The 19,753-nt window shown below is 41.2% G+C and overlaps 1 protein-coding gene across 6 annotated transcripts in view; it reads right to left on the bottom strand.

The window, feature by feature from the left end:
- The window catches only part of LOC122866443 (sodium channel protein type 4 subunit alpha-like), a 210,079-nt gene that overhangs the window by 16,609 nt on the left and 173,717 nt on the right, over positions 1 to 19,753 (bottom strand). For 5 of the 6 annotated variants that reach the window (XM_044176089.1, XM_044176091.1, XM_044176092.1 and 2 more), the window contains 4 exons: positions 11,433 to 11,587; positions 10,195 to 10,368; positions 6,019 to 6,141; positions 1,311 to 1,586 (listed from right to left, as the gene is read on the bottom strand). In XM_044176089.1, coding sequence (XP_044032024.1) covers positions 1,311 to 1,586; positions 6,019 to 6,141; positions 10,195 to 10,368; positions 11,433 to 11,587 — 728 coding nt within the window. Of the gene's footprint in view, positions 1 to 1,310; positions 1,587 to 6,018; positions 6,142 to 7,411; positions 7,535 to 10,194; positions 10,369 to 11,432; positions 11,588 to 19,753 lie in introns of all 6 variants that reach the window. The other variant, XM_044176090.1, reaches the window with a different exon arrangement.

Below are 19,753 nucleotides of genomic sequence, written 5' to 3' on the forward strand. Positions count from 1 at the left end.
GGGTGGGGGTCGCCCAGGGGATCTTTATGTCTTGATAGGGGGACGAAGACATAAAAACAGAAGTGGTGTGGAGAGTTTGGAGTCGATGGAGAGGGTGCGACCGACAGCAGGGGGGAAATCTGCATCCTCCTTACACTCACGTGCCCCGTCGTGTCACTGTCCAGATCTCAGGAGCTCTGGGTTCGCATGCATTTTTTGAAAACATGGAGGAGTGCGTTCAAGAGTTTTAGGGGATCAGTGTGTTAAGTGATGGTATTTGCTTTGTGTTCCAGTCCTGCGGTAAGACGAGCCCGACCCACGCTACAACCGAAGCACTGGAGGTGTTTTTAAGTGTCTAAAAGCCACTTAAAAAGGCACCTAATGGATCATGAATCACTCTGCGGCAAAACCCTCCTCTCTGTTTACTGCCTGGCAAACAAAAATGGCTGACAGTGTTCTAATGATGCACGTGCTTTGAAAAAGTGTCGTGATTCTTATTTGAAGTATTAGATGCTTAAAAGACCTCTGCAGGAGTTTTTTTTTAACATATCATAAATTGGCTGGGCTGATATATTTGCCAATATTAGCTTGTCACAGATATATCTATCAGCATATATGACGGCTAATAAGTAACAAGAAATAGCAGTAAAGAAATGCCAATTCTGATTGGCTGGAATGTGTAGATTAACTAACCAGACACTAATGGTGTACGTGTTTGCAGTTTTAAATGAGTGCGTCAGTATTAAACTGTAGGTAAAGACAGCAGCAGTGAGGCTGAGCTAAAGAGCTTGGCGCTAGGGTTATTCGGTTCACCAACAACTGAAAAAAGGGATGAATAGTTAGTAAATAACTTCTGCCAATAAATCATTAGCAATTTAAGAAAAAAACTCTACAATATCAATGTCCGTATTGACCTCAAAAATCCAGTATGTGTCTGTCTTTATTGTCCATTATTGAGTCCCGAAAGTCTCATTTTTGTTAAAAACTGTTGAAAAAATCTGCCAGTGCAGTGAGATTACTTAAACGTGTTTCCAACACAAAGCCAGATTGCAGCACTAGAATCAGAAAAAATGAACCACGATCGTAAAAATTCTTGAAACAAGTTGAAATATCACTAAAGGATATTAATTATTTGACATGACTGGGATATGTTTGCAGTGAAAGTACCCCTCTCAGGTGTTCACTGAATGATTCTGGGAAAGAGTGAAAAATATTTATGTTGAACTTTTCTATGACGTTCCTGATGAAAATAAGTGTAAAAAGGTATCAGAGTAACTCCAGACTTTCCTTCCCTTTGTAAAGACCCAGAAACCCCCGATGCAGCCTCTCACCACTTGCAGCAGAGCCAGGTATCCGGCCCCCACGTTGTCAAAGTTGACCTTGACTTTGGTCCAGTAGAACAGCGAGGTGTCGTTGAGCGCCTCGCACTCGGACTTGTTGTTGATGAAGGCGGCCTCGTAGATGTGGCCGGTGCGGTTGACGCAGCGGCCGAACTTCCCGGCAAACAGGTTGACGCCCATGATGCTGAAGATGAGCCAGAAGATGAGGCAGACCAGCAGCACGTTCATGATGGAGGGAATCGCCCCGATCAGAGCGTTCACCACCACCTGGACCGGCAGAAACAGACGGGGGTCACACAAATACAGACACACAGTTCTTTGTAACACTTCTTCCGTGAGCAAATACTATAATCTTAGAATGTGTCTTTAAGGAAAGCATCAAGTTTTGGGTCTGTCGCTGGTCCGGTTTAACACTGAAAAGACACCAAAATCGTCTGTATGTGTTCTCAGCGTTTTATTAGCGAGCAGGACGCATGAGTGAATTATCACACTTTTATAGAGTTGTGAAATGGGACGAGTTATTTCGGGTGTCCTTGGTTCTGGAAGTAAAAATCCCTTCATTTCCTCTTTCACAATGTTAGGTGACTGATACTTCAAGGGTCAGATGGAAATGAAACGCTCCCAGTGGGGTTAAAGATATTAACGGTTAACCATATATATAAAGGTTTTATATATATATATATATATATATATATATATATATATATGGTTTTTGACAGCGAGTCAAAGGTACACGGTACCTGTGGACTTAAAAACTGAAGGGGAGAAGTCAACTAGGACTCCCAGGATGCATTTCGATTAGTAACATCCAAGCTTTAAACTCTGTGCACTGCTAACGACGAGCTGAAGATAAAATAATTACACTTTTTCAAAAACTGATTTATATAACTTTACTTTCAGATTTTGGACAAATTCAGTAACTACGACGACGTGTTTTACTACCAACTGCAACAATGAAGCGTTCTAAGACACCTCCGATTTGTATTGTATTATTTACAACCATCTTCCATACCAGACTGACAAAGAAAACATGACTACTACTGAAATAAAGTTAAATAATGAAAACTTACTGTCATAACAAACCTACAGTGTGGTTAAATAATCCAGGAGACTCCTGTGCTTCTATGTGGAGGGAGACTGAGGAGATTATTAAAAAGGACATTTTGAAATGGGAATTTACAGTGTGGAAAAATACTTCCAGAAGTCAGCGAGCAACCAGGGCTGATGTTCCTGTCACTGAACCAACACGTCCAGAACCAGAACTTGATGTGTTCCTTTAACCTCAGCATCTACAGCACAGTATGCAGTCACACATGATACGGTATGAAGCGAAACACAGCTTTAAAAGTCTGCTCTGCATTGTAGGGATGAGTCAGGCTGGAGAATCTGGCCATAGTGTTTTATTATTCACCCCGAGTCCCTTAAACCCGGTTGGTTGTAAGAACTGAATTCTACGTCACTGCAGCAACTAATGCAGCATTCAACTCACGCGGGAGAGATGGGTGTTAGTTTGAGCTTTCAACTTACAAGTAGCCTACATGTCGCGTCAGATTTAAATTTATGTAATTTATGTATGTTTAATTTATTAATGTAACTACAGCTTGTACACATTTCACATATCCTACAAAACGCACAGTTTCATGAAAAATTATAGCGGTTTTTTGGTTTTTTTTTTTAGACTCTTGTACAAGAATAACAGAAATTTGGACTTTTTGAGAGTTAAGTTCAGGTTAGATAATTTTGGTTAGGTTGAAGATTTGGTCATCTTACATATAAATGATTTAAAAAAAAAAAATGTGCGCAAATTATTGTGAAATACCCATTAAATCAGGCACCAATACAAGCCTGCCAATGAAACACAAGTAACATATTTTAAACAAACCTGAAATTTTAAAAATCTCATAAAATGCACTCATATAACCAGTTTCTGCTAATCCTGCCTCGACATGACAGGAATTAAATCAAACGGTAAATACATTTATTCAACAACAACTCATTTATTATCTACCATTTAATATGCAAAATCGTTTAGCTTATTCTGTGATGCTTATGTTTCATTTGTTTTACATTTTCTTGTTCCATTGATACCGTGTGATTTGTTTTGCGTGTGTATTGTGGAAACTATCCAAATAAAGAAAAAGGAAACAACTCTGGTCCAAGCAAACTCCCATTTTGGCGTTTTAAAGCCATCAAGTCGTTCACGCTGTCGCTCCCATGTGACCTGAATGCAGCACGATGAGGATATTTAGTGAAACTGCCGTTAAATCAGAACAAACTGAGCAGCAGAGAGACGTGTTTCTTATTATTTGGTTTGTGTTTTTGGTGCCCATACAGAGAAAGAGCTGAGTCAGCTAATGCCTGATACAACCAGCTACTCCAGCCCTCCTCGTTATACCCACAATGCAGCTCTTCTTCCCAGAATCCCATGCTGAGTGAGCAGCATTTGTAAACTGACATGAGAGCTAATCTTATTAGCCAGACAAAGAAGAGAGGAGAGGATCATGGGAGAGTGAAAGCTCAGACTTTAATCCCAGCATGCAACACAGGTCCTGAACGTCATGTGAACGAGAGTCAGCATCCTGCACACCTCAGTCTGTACATTTCACCTTTCGTCTTTAACCTGAACCCAGGCGTCACTTTTTCTTTGCTGTGCTGAAACTGAGGATTACAAAATACTGATCGTAAAACTTTAAAAAAAAAGTTTACATTTAAAAAGTTAAATCTTTGTTCTGTCGGACCAATGTGTCCAAAAATCCAGTTTAAATTTGCAAGGTTTTCACATGACACCACACATATTACCGTTTACTTTCATATCATGCTCTGCATTAACTCTTATTTCCAATTTCACAGGACAAGGTACAGTTTACACCGATCTAACAAAATGTTAGACTTTTAAACTGTTAACATTTCTGCTGTGAATCATTACTTGCTGTAGTAGATGTCTGGATGTATGCAGATGTTTTAGCCAAAATCAGGAGGAAATGAATCATTTAGGTTTAGGGATTGTGTTGTCACACTTTTTCCCGTTGCAGAGGAAGGTTTCTGCAGGACACTGACTCTGTGATACTGTCAGTAATACTGATGAATGGGATGGAAACAGAAACAGGGAGTGGAGGGCTGATGCTTCTTGCCTGGTCACAAAGGTTTATGGATATGCAAAGTTTCAATACAGACACTTTAACATAGAGACACGAGTTCTCACAGTGTAACATGAAACATTCTGGTGTTTGTTTTCTGAAAGAGAAAACCTCTGAGGAGGAAGAAATCAAGTCAAAGCCACATGGAAACACTGACGGGACATAATGAGATGAACCAATCAGAGAGCAGAGAGACTGAGAAGATGGAAGGTGAAACGGGTGAGAGGTTACAGCAGAAAACACTGTAAAAAACAGAGGTGAGGTGTTTTATTTTAAACACCTGGGCACCGAAACATTGTTTGAATGTGACAAAACAGGGGAGCGCTTGATTTATATTAAATCTTACATCATGTACCAATAGACTACAGTTATTAGTACAACCGCAGTGTGTTTTCAGGATAAAGACAAAAGTAACAAAGGTCCTTTTACCGCCCACTCTGACAGAATGACTCATCACATACAAGACCAAGAAGTTATGAAATATTAATAGCAAAAAAGCTGAAAGTTTCAGTCCTTGTTTGACAAAGTGACAACACCTTTATAAAAAGGACCAAGCAGTGACTTTGTTAAATTAACCGTAGATGGGAAATTAATGAAGCTGATACTAATCTTCATCATGTTTAGCACAAGAGAGATGGGTTTCAACTGCCCAAACCATGCATGCTGGGAAGTGGGCTAATATGCTAATCATGTTTCTTTAGAAACTTAATTTGATGAGTTAAGTGAACACTTAGCAGTACATTCATTCAAGTCAGAAAAACTCACCTTCATACATTCTGCACAACTGTTTTCGCAGGCTGAGTAGGACCTGCCATGATAAGTTAACTAACCCTCATCAGTGGCGTGCCCTTTAACTGTCTATATTTCTTTTATATTATATATTCTATTTTAATTTTTTTTAAATTCCTTCCTTCCAGCAGTTTAGATATTGAATATAGATGTGGATATTGAATCATAGACTGTATAGAAGAAGAGGACGTAGCCTCCGGGTCTGAAAAGTGAAGCCAATGCGGAAGCGCCTTAAACCTGCATTCTGTCTAATGGCCAGCAGGGGGCGACTCCACTGGCTGCAAAAAGAAGTCCGACTGTATGGAAGTCTATGAGAAAATGACCCGACTTCTCACCTGATGCATCACCTCAGTAAACACTTCCCTAATGAGTTTATGGTCTCAATCGCTAGTTTCCAGTCTTCTTCAATACAGCACGATGTTCATTTTGTAAATTTTGGTCCGATTTAGAGTAAAATAGACGATAAAGCAGGGTATGCTTTAGGGCGGGGCTACCTTGTGATTGACAAGTTGCTACCACGGGAACCTGTCAATCAGGATAGAGGCGTATAAATGTGTACCCCTCCCCAGCTCCGCCCTCTCGTCCAAATAAGATCACTTCTGGCTCCAAAAAAAACAAGATGGCCACGGCCAAAATGCCAGACTCGAAGCTTCAAAACGGTGGGCCCCAAACCAGCGGGTGACGTCACGGTGGCTACGTCCACTTCTTTTATACAGTCTATGTATTGAATCCAGGTGCCCAGGTGCGTTTGTTTTATTAATACTGACTCTTACCCTCATGCCTTCAAATCTGGAGAGGGCTCTGAGGGGCCGCAGGGCCCGCAGCGTCCGCAGGGATTTGATGGCTGCAAAGTCTGAATAACCCAATGTGTTGGCCACCAAACTGACCAAAGACACCTGGAGGAGAGAGAGAGAGAGAAAGAGGAGAGGGAAAGGATGGAAAAAGATAGAGACAGATATTCAGAGACAGACGGAAAGACAGAAGGAGGGCAAGAAAGGAAGGAAGAGAAACAGAAGAGAGAAGCAGGACAGTTAACTTCTAATCTAATGAAAGACAAAGACCGGGAGAGGACTGATCCACCGAGTCAGTAATGCAACCAGCCAATCAGAACTGTGGATACGTGGAGAGACAAAGGCGTTAGTTTAAATATCAGCTGACTGAAGACTCCTGCAGGAGAGGAAGGAGAGGTGAATGAATAAACAAAAGTTAGTTTTTAGCATCGTGACAGCAGGCCTGTGACTGAGACACCGCTGCTACTTTTGAAAATGAGTTTTTGACCTGTGAAACAAAAAATGGTTGAATATTACAGAAGCAGTCCTCGGGTGAAGCCAAAGACGAGGAAATCATAGGTATGTTAATCAGAGGGATCATTAAATGTGTTAATATTCGGTTCAGCTTCCATGTCCAAATACACTGAATTCACTCCTTCATTCAAACTGTGGAAAAGAAAGGGATCGTTATTCTTTACTCGGCAGCAAATCAGGCTGATTGATGAGTATTTAGAGCCAGTGAAGGTCAGTATGAATGTTTTTGTTTGTTGTACAGGTGAGTCCTGTGTCATGATAGCTTTGTAAAGAGTTAATACAACAGACTGTATTGTGATACTTTGATTTTGTTTGTAACTTCTGATTAAGTATTATGTACTTTAGGTGCTTTTTTTTTAGGAAATGTTGGCAGAGGTGGATGTGAGGATGAAAACAGCATGATTGCACTACAACCTCATTATCCAAAAGTCATTTAAAATATGTGAATTTTGAGTCACATATGAAGTCTGAGGCTGCAACACAGCCTCACGAAATGAATACGAAATCATAAATTTGGGATATTTTTCAGGGTTATATCAGAGCAGCAAGAGCTGGACATGAAATGTTCATGCAACAGTTAAGTTGGTTAAAGGATAAATGTTGGATATATATAACTTTAAGTTCAGTAATACCAGGGATGATTAACCCTAATTATTATAGCTGTATCGTAAACAGTCTGAGATATTACCTCTGATCAAAGCCAGGATGACATCATCCTCTAGTCAAACACAGAAACCACAGCGTCTCTAAACCCCCTAAAGCCAGCCAGCGAAGCCCCAAGTGCATTTGATTTTTACGATCGAGTGGCAGGTCTCAGGTCGGGCGGTGGGCGGAGCTCTGAGTGAGTCCAGCTGGTTCTTACCCTGATACCAGCGAAGCGGGACGCGGCCCGGAGAGGACGGAGAGCCCTGAATGTCCTCAGCACCCGCATGGTGGTGATCTGGTCCACAGAGATGAACTGAGCCAGCTGACCCAACACTGAGATCTACAGGTTGTGGGTTACACAGTAACTGTAAACATCAACTGACATCTACTGAGTGGAGGTTAAGATTACTAGTCTAACATTCAGAATTTAGGTTAAAGTATTTTAGCGAGCCATAAATTCTCAAATATTAACATATCTTTTTTTTTTTAAACAAAAATACTGTTCTTACTCTTTAATTAACTTAAATAAGTTCTACTTTGCCATTATTTTTCTCAGGTTAAGCTACGGTCAGTGAACCCCTCAGAATAAATACAGTGCTCTTCTCTGAAGTTATCTTACATCGATATGTAGTGGGGTTTTATTTGTCAGCCTTTCTCAGTGTTTTTCTGCCCCCTGCAGGCTAAAAACTGATTAATGCAGCTTTAAGTTAAGGATGTGAGTCTTTCACCATTTTCTGTCTCTATTAATAACACTCTGCTCTGTTTCGTGTCACAGATCTGCAAGGTTAGATCTCTGTGACTCAACACATCTCTTCCTTCTCTCTCTTCGGGCCACTACAGTCAAATAAAAACGTCACAACACACAGTGTCATTTATGAGGACGGCCAGGCGGAAAACACAGAAAACGAGAGAGAGAGAGAGAGAGAGAGTGTGTCAATTTCCAACTCAACGCATGCATATGTATGGTGTGTATCTGAACTGTGTGTGTGTGTGTGTCACTCTACCTCGGGATAATCTTGCCCAGAAGAAGAGTGAAGAAAGAGCGAGTGTGAGTGTCCAAATATACACATCTATGTGTGTGTGTGTGTCTATTTGTGCAGAGGTTAAAAAAACACTGCTGATCGTTTGGCCTGAGGCTGTTTGGACTTTTCTCTCTCTCCGTTCATCTCTTTGTCTCCCGCTGCTTTTATTCATGGAGTCCATTATTGCAGTGGAGGTTCAGAGCAACAAGACAACTGCTGTAACACACACTACCTGAGTGTCAACATGCAACTCTCTTTAATGACATATATTCTGTTAATATGTGTCATGTAAAGTTAACGTGTGTTTTAAGACAAGGCTCACATACTTTTGTGTAAAGTGGAAGTGTCTTTGCTTGCTGTGATCAAATGATCTCTTCCTAACATGCTTGCAGTGTAAGTGATGGCGGACTAAATCCACAGTCCTCGTTTTGTGCAAAAATTTATTCAAAAGATCTGCTGAAGTTACACAAATCAGGAGGGCATCCTCCACAGTTACAATCTTTTTAGTTCAGAATTCCCCCGTTTTGTTTCCACAGACACTGTTTCTGTGCTGAGCTGTGGTGGAGGGATGGTGACACAAAGAGGGAAGTTAGTACTAAAGAGACAGTAACTTTGGAAGATATTTACTTCAAATTAAGAGTCAGATCAACTTTGGAATATATTTTTGCACAAAACAAGGACTGTGGATCACTTACATTGGCATCAGGAAGGGATCTGCTAATGAACAGGAGGAACAATTACAGCAAGCAAAACCTGTTTCAGTGTTCATATGGACATTTAATGTTCACTGTTTTCTTTGTCCACTGTTTTCCTTTACATGCTTTGGCAACACCAGTGTATTCGATAAAGCTGTAGATCTAAGACGTGTCGTCTTCTGATTTTTTTGTCATGGAACTATAAATATGCATTTTAGCTTTGGTAGTCATTTAATGTCAACAATCATGTCAATAAAGCGGATTTAATTTGAGAAGGAGAGAGGAGAGGGACAGAGAGAAAATGATGGAGGGAAGGAGGAGAGGAGAGAGAGTAGAGGTAGAAATAAATGTGTGGCAGAGATCTTCATATAGTGCGAAACTCTCCCCCCAGCTCTCCTTTTCCTGACTAGCCATCTCTCTCTTATTTCTATCCCTCTGTACTTCCCACGACCCCGTCTCTCTCATCTGTTCATCATTTTCATTCCTTTCCCCCCCCTCTGTCACTCTTGCTTCCCTCGTTCTCCGTCTCTTTCCGTCTCTCTGATTGGCTTTTTTCTTCCAGTCGCTGCCTCTGCTCCGAGCAGTCAGCATGGTCAAGTGTGTGTGCAGAGAAAACAGTAATTGCATAATCTGTTGAAAATACACTGAAAAGACACATGACGTCTCTCTTTGTCTCATTCACTCTCCATTACTCAGTCTTTCTTTCAACCTCTCTGTCTCTCTGATCACCCTTCCATCAGCCTCTCTCTCTTCCTGCCTTTTCTCTCTCTCTGTTTTCGTCTTTCTCTGTTCTTGAAATCAAGGAGTTGGGGAGGAAAGGGACACAAAAAAAGACAATTGGAGTAAAACAGGAAGGAAATCTGGAAAAATAGATTCATTATAGGTAAATTATAGTGGATGAATTAAAAGTTATATTCTGCGTGAGCAAAGTGAGGAAGGAAGAAAAGAAAATGTAATGAGCTCTAATCATCATCATCTTCATCACCATTGCATCAGCAATAAGATAAGTTATCAGCATTAATATAAATAATGCTGGCTTTGCTATTTCTGTCATCACGATCACTGTTGAATCATCAGATAATTACAATAATTAATTTCACAGTCTCTGTTATCATTGTCATCATCTCTGTTAACTTTATGACAGTGGTCAGCTTTATCATCGTCATCATCAATTCCATTAATCCATCATCAACACTATGATCACGACTAAAAAGAAAAAGAACCAAAACAAATAACCATTCAACTGACCAATAAACCAATGAATCAACCAATCATTGACTTACATCGACGATGAGGAAGTCGAGCCAGCACCAGTAGTTGGTGAAGTACTTCTTGAAGCCGTAGGCGAGCCACTTGAGCAACATCTCTAGGATGAAGATGTAGGTGAAGATCTTGTCTGCGTATTCCAGCACCACCTTGACCACCTTCCTCTGCTCGATGTAGATGTCCTCGAAGGCCTGAAGGGGGCAGCAGAGAGGGGCAGCAGAGAGGTGCAGCAGAGAGGGGCGGCAGAGAGGCGGCAGTGAGGGGCGGCAGTGAGGGGCGGCAGAGAGGGGCGGCAGAGAGGGGCGGCAGAGAGGGGCGGCAGAGAGGGGCGGCAGAGAGGGGCGGCAGAGAGGGGCGGCAGAGAGGGGCGGCAGAGAGGGGCAGCAGAGAGGGGCAGCAGAGTGGGGCAGCAGAGTGGGGCAGCAGAGTGGGGCGGCAGTGAGCGGTCAGGGCTGTTCGGTTTTAGATCTGACCTCAGTGGATATTCTGATTCATCTGACCCATAATGGCAGAATAAGAATAATAGAATAATTATCTTCAGGGTGTTTGAAAGAGTTAATTGTTGTTTCTTTGTTTGGGAAGTTTGTTGTTTTTGTTATCTTTTAGCAAAGAAACAATAATTGCTGAGGCAAATATAATTATAGTATAAGGATGGTGTCACACCGTTATCTAGAATGATATATAATAAATGCAACTATGAAATAAAAGTAAAGTACAGTAAAGAAAACTACAGTAAATTAAGTGAATTTAGTAAACTATGCTGATAAATTAGCAAATATAATTATAGTATAAGGATGGTGTAATTTAGTTCTCACAGTAATCTAGAATGATTTATAATAAATGCAAATGTAGAATAAAAGTAAACTACAGTAGTGTAAAGTTAACTACGGTAAATTTAATTACCGTAAAGTACAGTAACTTAGTAAACAACAGTAAAGTATAAAGTAACATCATAAAGTAAAGCAAGTAAACTAAGGTAAAGTAAACAACAGTAGAAGTTGAGTAAAGTGAAATTATTAAGGAAACTACAGTAAAGTGAAATGAGTAAAAGTAAACCGCAGTTAATTATAAAGTAAACTACAGTAAATTACAGTAAAGTTAACAACATGAAAGTAAAGTTGAGTGAAGTTAGTTATTGAGTAAACTATAGAAAAGTAAGTAAAGCAAACTACATTTAATAAAGTAAACTTCAGTAAAATAAAGTAAGTGTGTGTGTGTGTGTGTGTGTGTGTGTGTGTGTGTGTGTGTGTCTGACCAGCGCTCCGGAGCTGAGGAGGATCATGAAGATGATGAAGGACTCGAACCAGCTGTGCTCTACGATCTGGTAACAGGTCTTCCTCGTTCTCCACCAGATCTGACCGAGACCCGCTGCCGTGTCAATGTCGCAGCACTGAAACCTGGCCACGCACACTGTGGGCGAGAGACATCGACGGAGAGAGAGAAACAGAGAGAGAGGGAGCTGAGCTGGCAGTTTGACTTTGTGCTCCATTTCGTTCCCGTGTTAATCAGGTTCAGGTGGTCATTACTCATACATCCTGGCATGTTGTTCATCACGGGGTTCTACAGACTGACAGGAGGCCTATGGATATGTATGATATATAAAATAGATATACGTATAAACTGAAACAGTATTTGACATTGATCACATGTTGAATGGAAACGTGCGCTCGCTGATAGAACCTGAGATACAAACAATACAAGAAACCTGCAATTGTGAACAGAATACTGAAATATCATCACCTTTTAAGTTGATTATTCACACATCCAGCAGTAACATTAACCTTCATTTAGAGTCATGTGGTTGTGCTAACTGTCTGTCTGCTGTCGAGCAGGTAGCGTACAGAGCGTTTTTACAGCTTTTTCACTTAAAACGACGCTCTGAGAGCAGTGAGAAGGAACCAGAACAGCAAAGCTGCAGCCGGACAGATAAACAACGAGCTGAAACTCACTGTGAAGCTCCGTAAAGCCGAGAGGAGCTGCAGAGTCAGCTGATCATTCTCGCTTTAACAATAGTGTTCATCCCACATCAGTAATATTCCAAGAAACAGCTAAATAAAGAAAATGTCAAAAGAATAAGACTGATAAGTAAATTAGAATTAAAAAGTTAATAAAGAACATAAACACTGCTGGACGATATTCACTGAATTCATTGCGTTTCCATCCCACCCAAACCGACTGTTAAACACTGCACACAAGTACTTATTATAAGAATCTCACGTGCAGTATAATCTCCCTCCTGGATTAATTTCTCTCAACATGAGCTTGTGCGAGTCTGAACCAGTGCCTTGCTCCAGGGCACGCTGGTATCACAACTACAAACGGAAACCACACACAGGGCCATGTCATGTCTGCTTTGTTGTCGTACACACATGACCTGGAGCATAAAGTGCTCAATCTATCCCTTTGTGTGTGTGTGTGTGTGTGTGTGTGTGTGTGTGTGTGTGTGTGTGTGTGTGTGTGTGTGTGTGTGTGTGTGTGTGTGTCTAATGGAGTGATTATAACAGATTGCTGCGTTCACATCAAATTCACATTTAATTTACGAGCATGACTTACTGTGGACAAAACTGTATTTTACCTTAAATTCGTGATTTTCCTCATTCAAATTTTTCCTTATATTTCTTTAAATTTAGGGGGGAAACGTGCCTCAAAACTGTACGACGGTATCATATACATCAGTAGCAAAATGAGTTAATGAATAAAGTATTTTATAGCTGTAGCCAAAGCATTCAATCAAATTGAAATATGTTCAATGTTGTGTTTATCATTTTAGACACATTTACCTAAAATGCAGCCTCGCATATTTGGTATCTTTAATACCTTTGGAATCTCAGCTACAATTTAAACACATTATCACCTTATATGGCTAACATGTTAGCAAACAGCTGCCTACTTCCACATCCAGCAGACACAGAGCAACACGATCAACCCAAAAATATCAATATCATATGTCAATTTAGTTGCTAGATGTTCCACTTTCATCCCCAGCTTGTCTCTAACTTTATCTGTGTGCTTGGCAGGTAGTGCACAGTGGGTTTATCAGCTGCTTGCTGCTGCAGGAAACGATGCTAACGAGCTAAAAGAGGCTAATAAGCTCCACAGATTAGATTCTCTGTGGTTTGTTACTATGAACAACACCTCTCATATTATGTACATGTACTTATTTGACCCGTTATTTATGTATAAATATTGATTAGTGCCGCTTTAAAAGAAACATACGTATATGAACAATGCTTGGCTGTGCAATGTGGATTTGTAAAGACTGGACCTGTCCAGTGGGTAATACATGTGATATTGTCAGTGGAAGTAAATGTTTTTGTTCTAAAGCTATTAGGGAAAATTTAAGGGAAAAGTTCAGGAGGTTAAAATTTGGGATAAATAGCCACAGATATTCTATTAAAAACCTTAAAGTTGGGCAGGTTAGCTAAGTTTGCTGTATTATAATTTTTTATTCTGATCTGAATAAGGTTTTTTTTTTTTTAAAGGAAAGGACATACTTACATAACAGGAATGAATTTATATGTATGTGTAATTTTGTAATGTGTGAGTTTAGCACGCAGCTCGAAACAGAACGTGCTGCTGTATCCTGAAAGCAGCTGGATGAGCCTGAAACAGATGGGATCACTCAGCGAGTTATTTGTTGCAGTGCATCATTCGCTGAGTGAGTGCCGATAACGAGAAGATCAGATTCCCGTCGTTCCACGTTATCAGCTGCCCGTGGCACTAAAAGCTTGTCGCTAACGTTTCCAAATTCAATCAGTGGGTCTGCGAGGGCGACCGGGACGACGAACCTCAACCTGACGTTCACTCGCAATCAAGACTGGGAACTTCAGTGAGAGTGATTGCTCGAGCGAGTGATGCTGACGCGCCCTCGAGCAAGGCATGATGGCGGCTCAGTAGCTGACAGAAGAAGACTGTTGAGAAGGGGGCAGGATGTGGTTGAGAAAGAGAAATCTTCTCATGTGGTGGGAAGAGATTGGAGCGTCCGCACTGACATCACAGGACTCGCTACGGACGCGATTCACCTGAGAAATTGTTTGATTTGTTGTTTTGGACGGTGGAAACTTTGCCATTCACCTTTTGGCCATAAAATAAAAACCTGAACTTGATCAACTAGAAAACCAACTGAACTAGAAAAATACTATTTTGATACTATTTCTGCATTTTTCAGCAATTTCCATTCAATGTATCCTTATTCACCTCTCTCTATAGTAGTTTTCATTGTTAGTGGAGGAGTCTGCCATTCCAGAGATGGATTCAAATTACCTTCACACACACACACACACGAGGGATTCACAATTTACCCAGCATTACATTTTGTAATTTTATCTCATTGATTCATTGATCTCACTCTTCTGCAGCCGTATCAGAGCTGGATTAAGTTGATGCTAATGCTAACCCAACATTTCCTGCTACTGCTACTTCACATTAAAAGCATTCCACAAGCAAAACACGAGATGGCTTTCATAGTTAAGCAGTCACAGGAAACACAATGAATTTGTCATGGAGGTTAGCGGTGATTGCTATTGTTCATCAAAAGTGCAGTTAGATGAAGAGCTGCATTGTGACAGGCTGCACACCTCCAACTCCTCAGCAAGCGAACAGACCCCTTTACTGTGTCCCGCTGCTGTGGAAACCTGCTTGCACTGTGCGCAGGATGAAATCAGATGGAGGTTGTATTATTTTTGACTGACTTCTTTATTAAAGCAATGTGAGTTTGTTTGGCTGCACTGTAAACAGATACACCAGCTGCTCCTTTTCTTCTGTTGCTGACAAAGTAGCTGCTCAATAAGTGTTTTCTGTAGTATTAAACCGCACTTTCCATTAACATGGCAACCACGGGTGTCGACAAATCAACCAGGACTGAAATATTAAGGATTATAACTTTAAGGAGTTCAACATTCACCCACGGAGGTTGCTATGTCATATTACCAATGTTTTAATCAAAAAGCATGGCAGATATCATTTTTAATAAACACAAAGTAACTAATATATATTTACTTTACTTTAACTTTCTCTGCTGAGGTCTGTGTTAGCTTCCTGTAACAGACAGACTGAAAAAAAAGCATGAGCTGTGCTTTAGCTGCTCTTCACTCGGTTGATTGCAGCGTCCGCCTGCTTCTGTAATTGGAGCTCTGATTACCCAGGCTTTCTGTTTCCATGGCTACTAATAGGCTTTTCCCTGATACGCCGGTTGAGTAATCCAATGAAAACAAGCGAGTGGTAATCCGACACTCAATCAGCCCACTTGGCAGAGTTATTATCAGTTTGTGCGTGTGCTAGGAAACCCCCTCTGCTTGTACTGAAGGCAGCCGTAATAAACACTTTTGCTGCAATAAAGTCTTATTGAACGCCTCATTATATCACCTGTTGGTCGAGCGGACGCCTCCTTCAGTCGCGCTCGCTCTCTGCTGCTCGTGGCATTGATCCGTTATCGAACAGTACTCAGAAAATGCTGCTGAATGATCCCCCGCCAGCCAGGTGATTGCATTTGACCCTTATTGCCTCCACATAAATGTGCCATTCCCAATACACGCACACACACGCACACACATAAACACACACATTTGTAATGCACTTACAATTTCAACTCCACCTTAGCAACGTGTTTACGTCATTATGAATGACCGAATCTGATTACATAATACAGAGATACGGCACAGACATGCACATGTAAACACACACACACACACACACACACACAAGTTGTACACAGGAAATATTAAAATCTAATGCCATGAAATATATTCATGACCTTTTCTCTAGCGCCACCCACTGGACAAACTTTACATTTTTACCTCCACTACTCTCAGTTTTAATAATAGCTTAAACTCTTCAGTAAAAACAAAACAAAAAAACTTACTCATACAAAAATCAAAAAATCATACATTTAAAAAAGAAAAGCATACTTTAACAAGTTACAAGCATACAGTACACACACACACACATCTTATATGCTTAAAACCAAACATTTGGTAAAAAAAAATCATTATCTGAAGCTCCCCTAGCCTTTTATGTGTGTCTGAATGTCTAATAAATTATTATGCCCATCTCTATGTGATACCAAATATTTGTTAAAAAAAAACTACTGATAATATTTGTAAAATTCTACATTTTTAAAATTTGCTTAAAAAGTGCATAGTTATATATTACTCTGTCAAACAGATCTCAGAATCCATGTGGAAACTTTATCACAACGAAAATCACTCAATTCCAAGTTGATGAAAATATCAACATTCGCCAAATCATCATTCAAATTCGTCGAAGGCCCCAAACTTCCTTTTCAGTTTTTTGTTTTCTGTTTTTTGTGAGAAATATCTATAACTCCTGTGTTTTCACCACGGGAGAAAAATATGAACTCACACTGAGAGGAACATTTGAGCTGATCAAGAAGAAGGATACAAGTGACAAAGTGGCCGAGTGAGTGACTGACACTTGGCTCTGGGGTGAATTCACAAAAGGATTGCGCGGCGCTAAACCTGCATAAATACGATAAAAAGAAACCGTGTAATTCTCAAAGCACCCGCAAAGGGTGAACTGCCCCCCTAACTGCCCTGCCAGGCAAACAGCGTCTCGGTGCTCCGGTGCTATGCAGCTATGTAAATGAGGTAATATGCATACATTCGGCGCAAAATTGGCCACTTTCTATGCAAATGAGCCTCAATGAAAAACAAGGTCGAATTCACAAACACCAGCCACTCGCTAACAGCCACACGCAGTTAGAGTGAAATTATTAGCGTCTTCAGAGAGCTGGTGGTAACTGAAGCGCATTTATAAAAGGGCGTCACACCCGGACTTTCCAGAGATCATGGCAGCAGTGATTGTAGCCAGGCGAAGCAACAGCGCATCACAGTACATCGTATGCGCGCAGGTGGCACAGAACACTACAGGGAATGAAGCTGTAAAACAACATGGTGGTTACGCACTGTACCAGTCCAGCAGAGAGCAGAGTAGGAGAGGAAACAGCTCTCCCAAATAACAATCCCTCCATACAGAGTGAGTCATAGAGAAACGAGAGACATCCCGCAGGTAGAAACGAATGAAAGAGCAGGGGCAGTTATTAGATAATTAGAATAGTTCTAATTATAAATAGAACAAGTTCTCTTTCAAATCAAACATCTCTTTCCACATGAGTGGAAAATTTTGTTCTTGCAACTGCATTTGTAACATTTTTTGACTCCAAGTTGCTTAACTATGTCATGTGATCTGCTACTTCAGTACACCTTAAGAACAAATATTACTGGGACGACTGCAGAGAACTGCAGATGAACATTTAACAGACGCAAAACAATGGCAAACTGCGCTCAGCTGCAAAACTTTATGGGCGCGTTTGCGCTGTAATATCATTAGCGCAATATCTTTTGTGGATCGGACCTTGAGACGGCACAGGTCGCGGTTGCAAATGATGCGCAATTCATGGTGCTATCAGCGGCCGCGATTCATTCTTTGTGAATTCGCCCCTCAGTCTGCTGCAGGAGTCACACCTGAGACCTTTCAGCCACAGGACGTCAGGGAGGGAGAAGCCACTGCCACTGCAGGCATTACACACTGCCCACTGAGGCAGAAACACACACACACACACACACACATATTCCCTCTCAATCGCGTGTTGTGCAGCTTCACAACATTAACCAATGAGCTGGCATTTAGAGGACCAATGGGGCAGCTAATCTAACCCCTGCTGTCAGCAGAGAGATGTGTGTGTGTGTGTGTGCGTGCGTGTGACTAAAATCTGTGGACTTTTAGATTTGCATGTGAGCTAATAGTTATATTTTTCTGCATGCATGTTGGCTAATGATTTATTCTATCTGTAGGGAGCATGTGTGTATGTGGGTGTTTGTGCATATAACTGTGTGTGTGTGTGTGTGTGTGTGTGTGTGTGTGTGTGTGTGTGGCTGAATGGAGATAACAGTGAAATAATGAGTAATCGTGCCACAGTCTCTCTGTCCGGACAACAGGAAGTGGTCAGATATCTGCTTCCAAACGTCTTCTCTTCCTTTGATTGCTGTGTTTTGTTGTGGCCCGATAAAAGTGTTGATTTCATAAACAACAATTGTGCCAAAATGTTGTCACTGACGCCGCATTTTTTCCATGACCAAGACGAGACATTGCCGAGACGAAACTGATAAAAACCATTATCCACTAAATGGTCTTAATACGTTCCATGAGGAGTACTCTTTGAACCCAAACAGACTGTTGCCAGCACACGTGAGGCGAATGTCTGTCGCGTCACTTCTTTGACCAACCTTTTTCTTTATGCGTGGAGATTATTTTATCTTATGATTGAAGGATGGAAGAATATACTAGTATGAGGAGTTAGAAGGCCCTGTTTTCAGTCTGCGCTGAACTAGGCTAAACATGTCCTGGATCAATCTCAATACTCTCACTTAAAGGAGCAGTGTGTAGGATTTACCGTCATAGCGGTGAAATTGCAGTTTGCAACCATCTGAATACTGCTCACCCTCCCCTTCCAAGCGTGTAGGAGAAACTGCGGTGGCCGCAAAACTCGCGAAAAATGTTTGGTTTGTCCGTTCTGGGCTACTGTAGAAACATGGCGGTGCAACATGGCGGCCTCCGTGGAAGGGGACCCGCTCCCTCTGTAAATAAAAACGGCTTATTCTTCAGGTGATTATACACTAATGAAAACATACTTAGAAATATTATATTCGATTTCAGCCAATAGCTCCTCCTAAATGTTACACACTGGACCTTTAACACAGCAAATAAGTGAACCTCAGGTCCCTCATGGGTCAAGAACATTTTTGGACCCATGAGCACCTCTACTTCTGCAATGCATTATTAATTATATCCCCCTTTTAATCCAGTCTAAAAGACCCATTGTTTGGTTTGACCGTATCAGGTAAAAACAGAAAATCTAAAAGCAAGCCGCTGACCTTCATTCTTCTGTAGAGTTTCTTTACGCTGCAGCTCTGCGACTCGTTAGCGCTGCTCGCTGAGATTTTCCCGTTCGACCAACCTTTTTCCTGTGTGATGAATAATTAGCGGCGGGGGAGCGTCGCCATTCAGGCCGACACACACACTCTGTCTTACCGACAGCCAGAGGAAGCAGCAGGGAGGCACGCTGCTGTTTGTGCTTTGTAATCACAGCATGAAGGACACACACACACACACACACACACACACACACACACATTGAGACACATGAGACACAATCCTTCATAGCCAAAACAGCAGCTCTATGTGGGACATAAACTACGCACGCAGATAAACACACAAACGTAAGCAAATGCACACACACACACACACACGTAAATATATCACCAGTGTTGGACAGAAAACCTTGTATCTTCTGTTTTGGTGATTTTTATGCTCTCCAAGAAGCTGAACAACTAAATGACCTCCATGGTTTGAGGTTATTTTCCCACCCCTAAAGGGCAACACACACCTGTTGTTTCTTGTAGCGGTTTGCTAAACGTGACACTGCTTCCTAGTGGACACATACGTTACACCCCCAATCCGTATAACAGTATAAAAGTAACACACACACACACACACACACGTCTAGACGATGGACACATTTTGCTGGGTAACAAAGATGTGTTGACATTTAATAACCAA

Source organism: Siniperca chuatsi, linkage group LG19 (assembly GCF_020085105.1).
Source record: "Siniperca chuatsi isolate FFG_IHB_CAS linkage group LG19, ASM2008510v1, whole genome shotgun sequence".
In the NCBI taxonomy this organism is placed as follows: Eukaryota; Metazoa; Chordata; class Actinopteri; order Centrarchiformes; family Sinipercidae; genus Siniperca; species Siniperca chuatsi.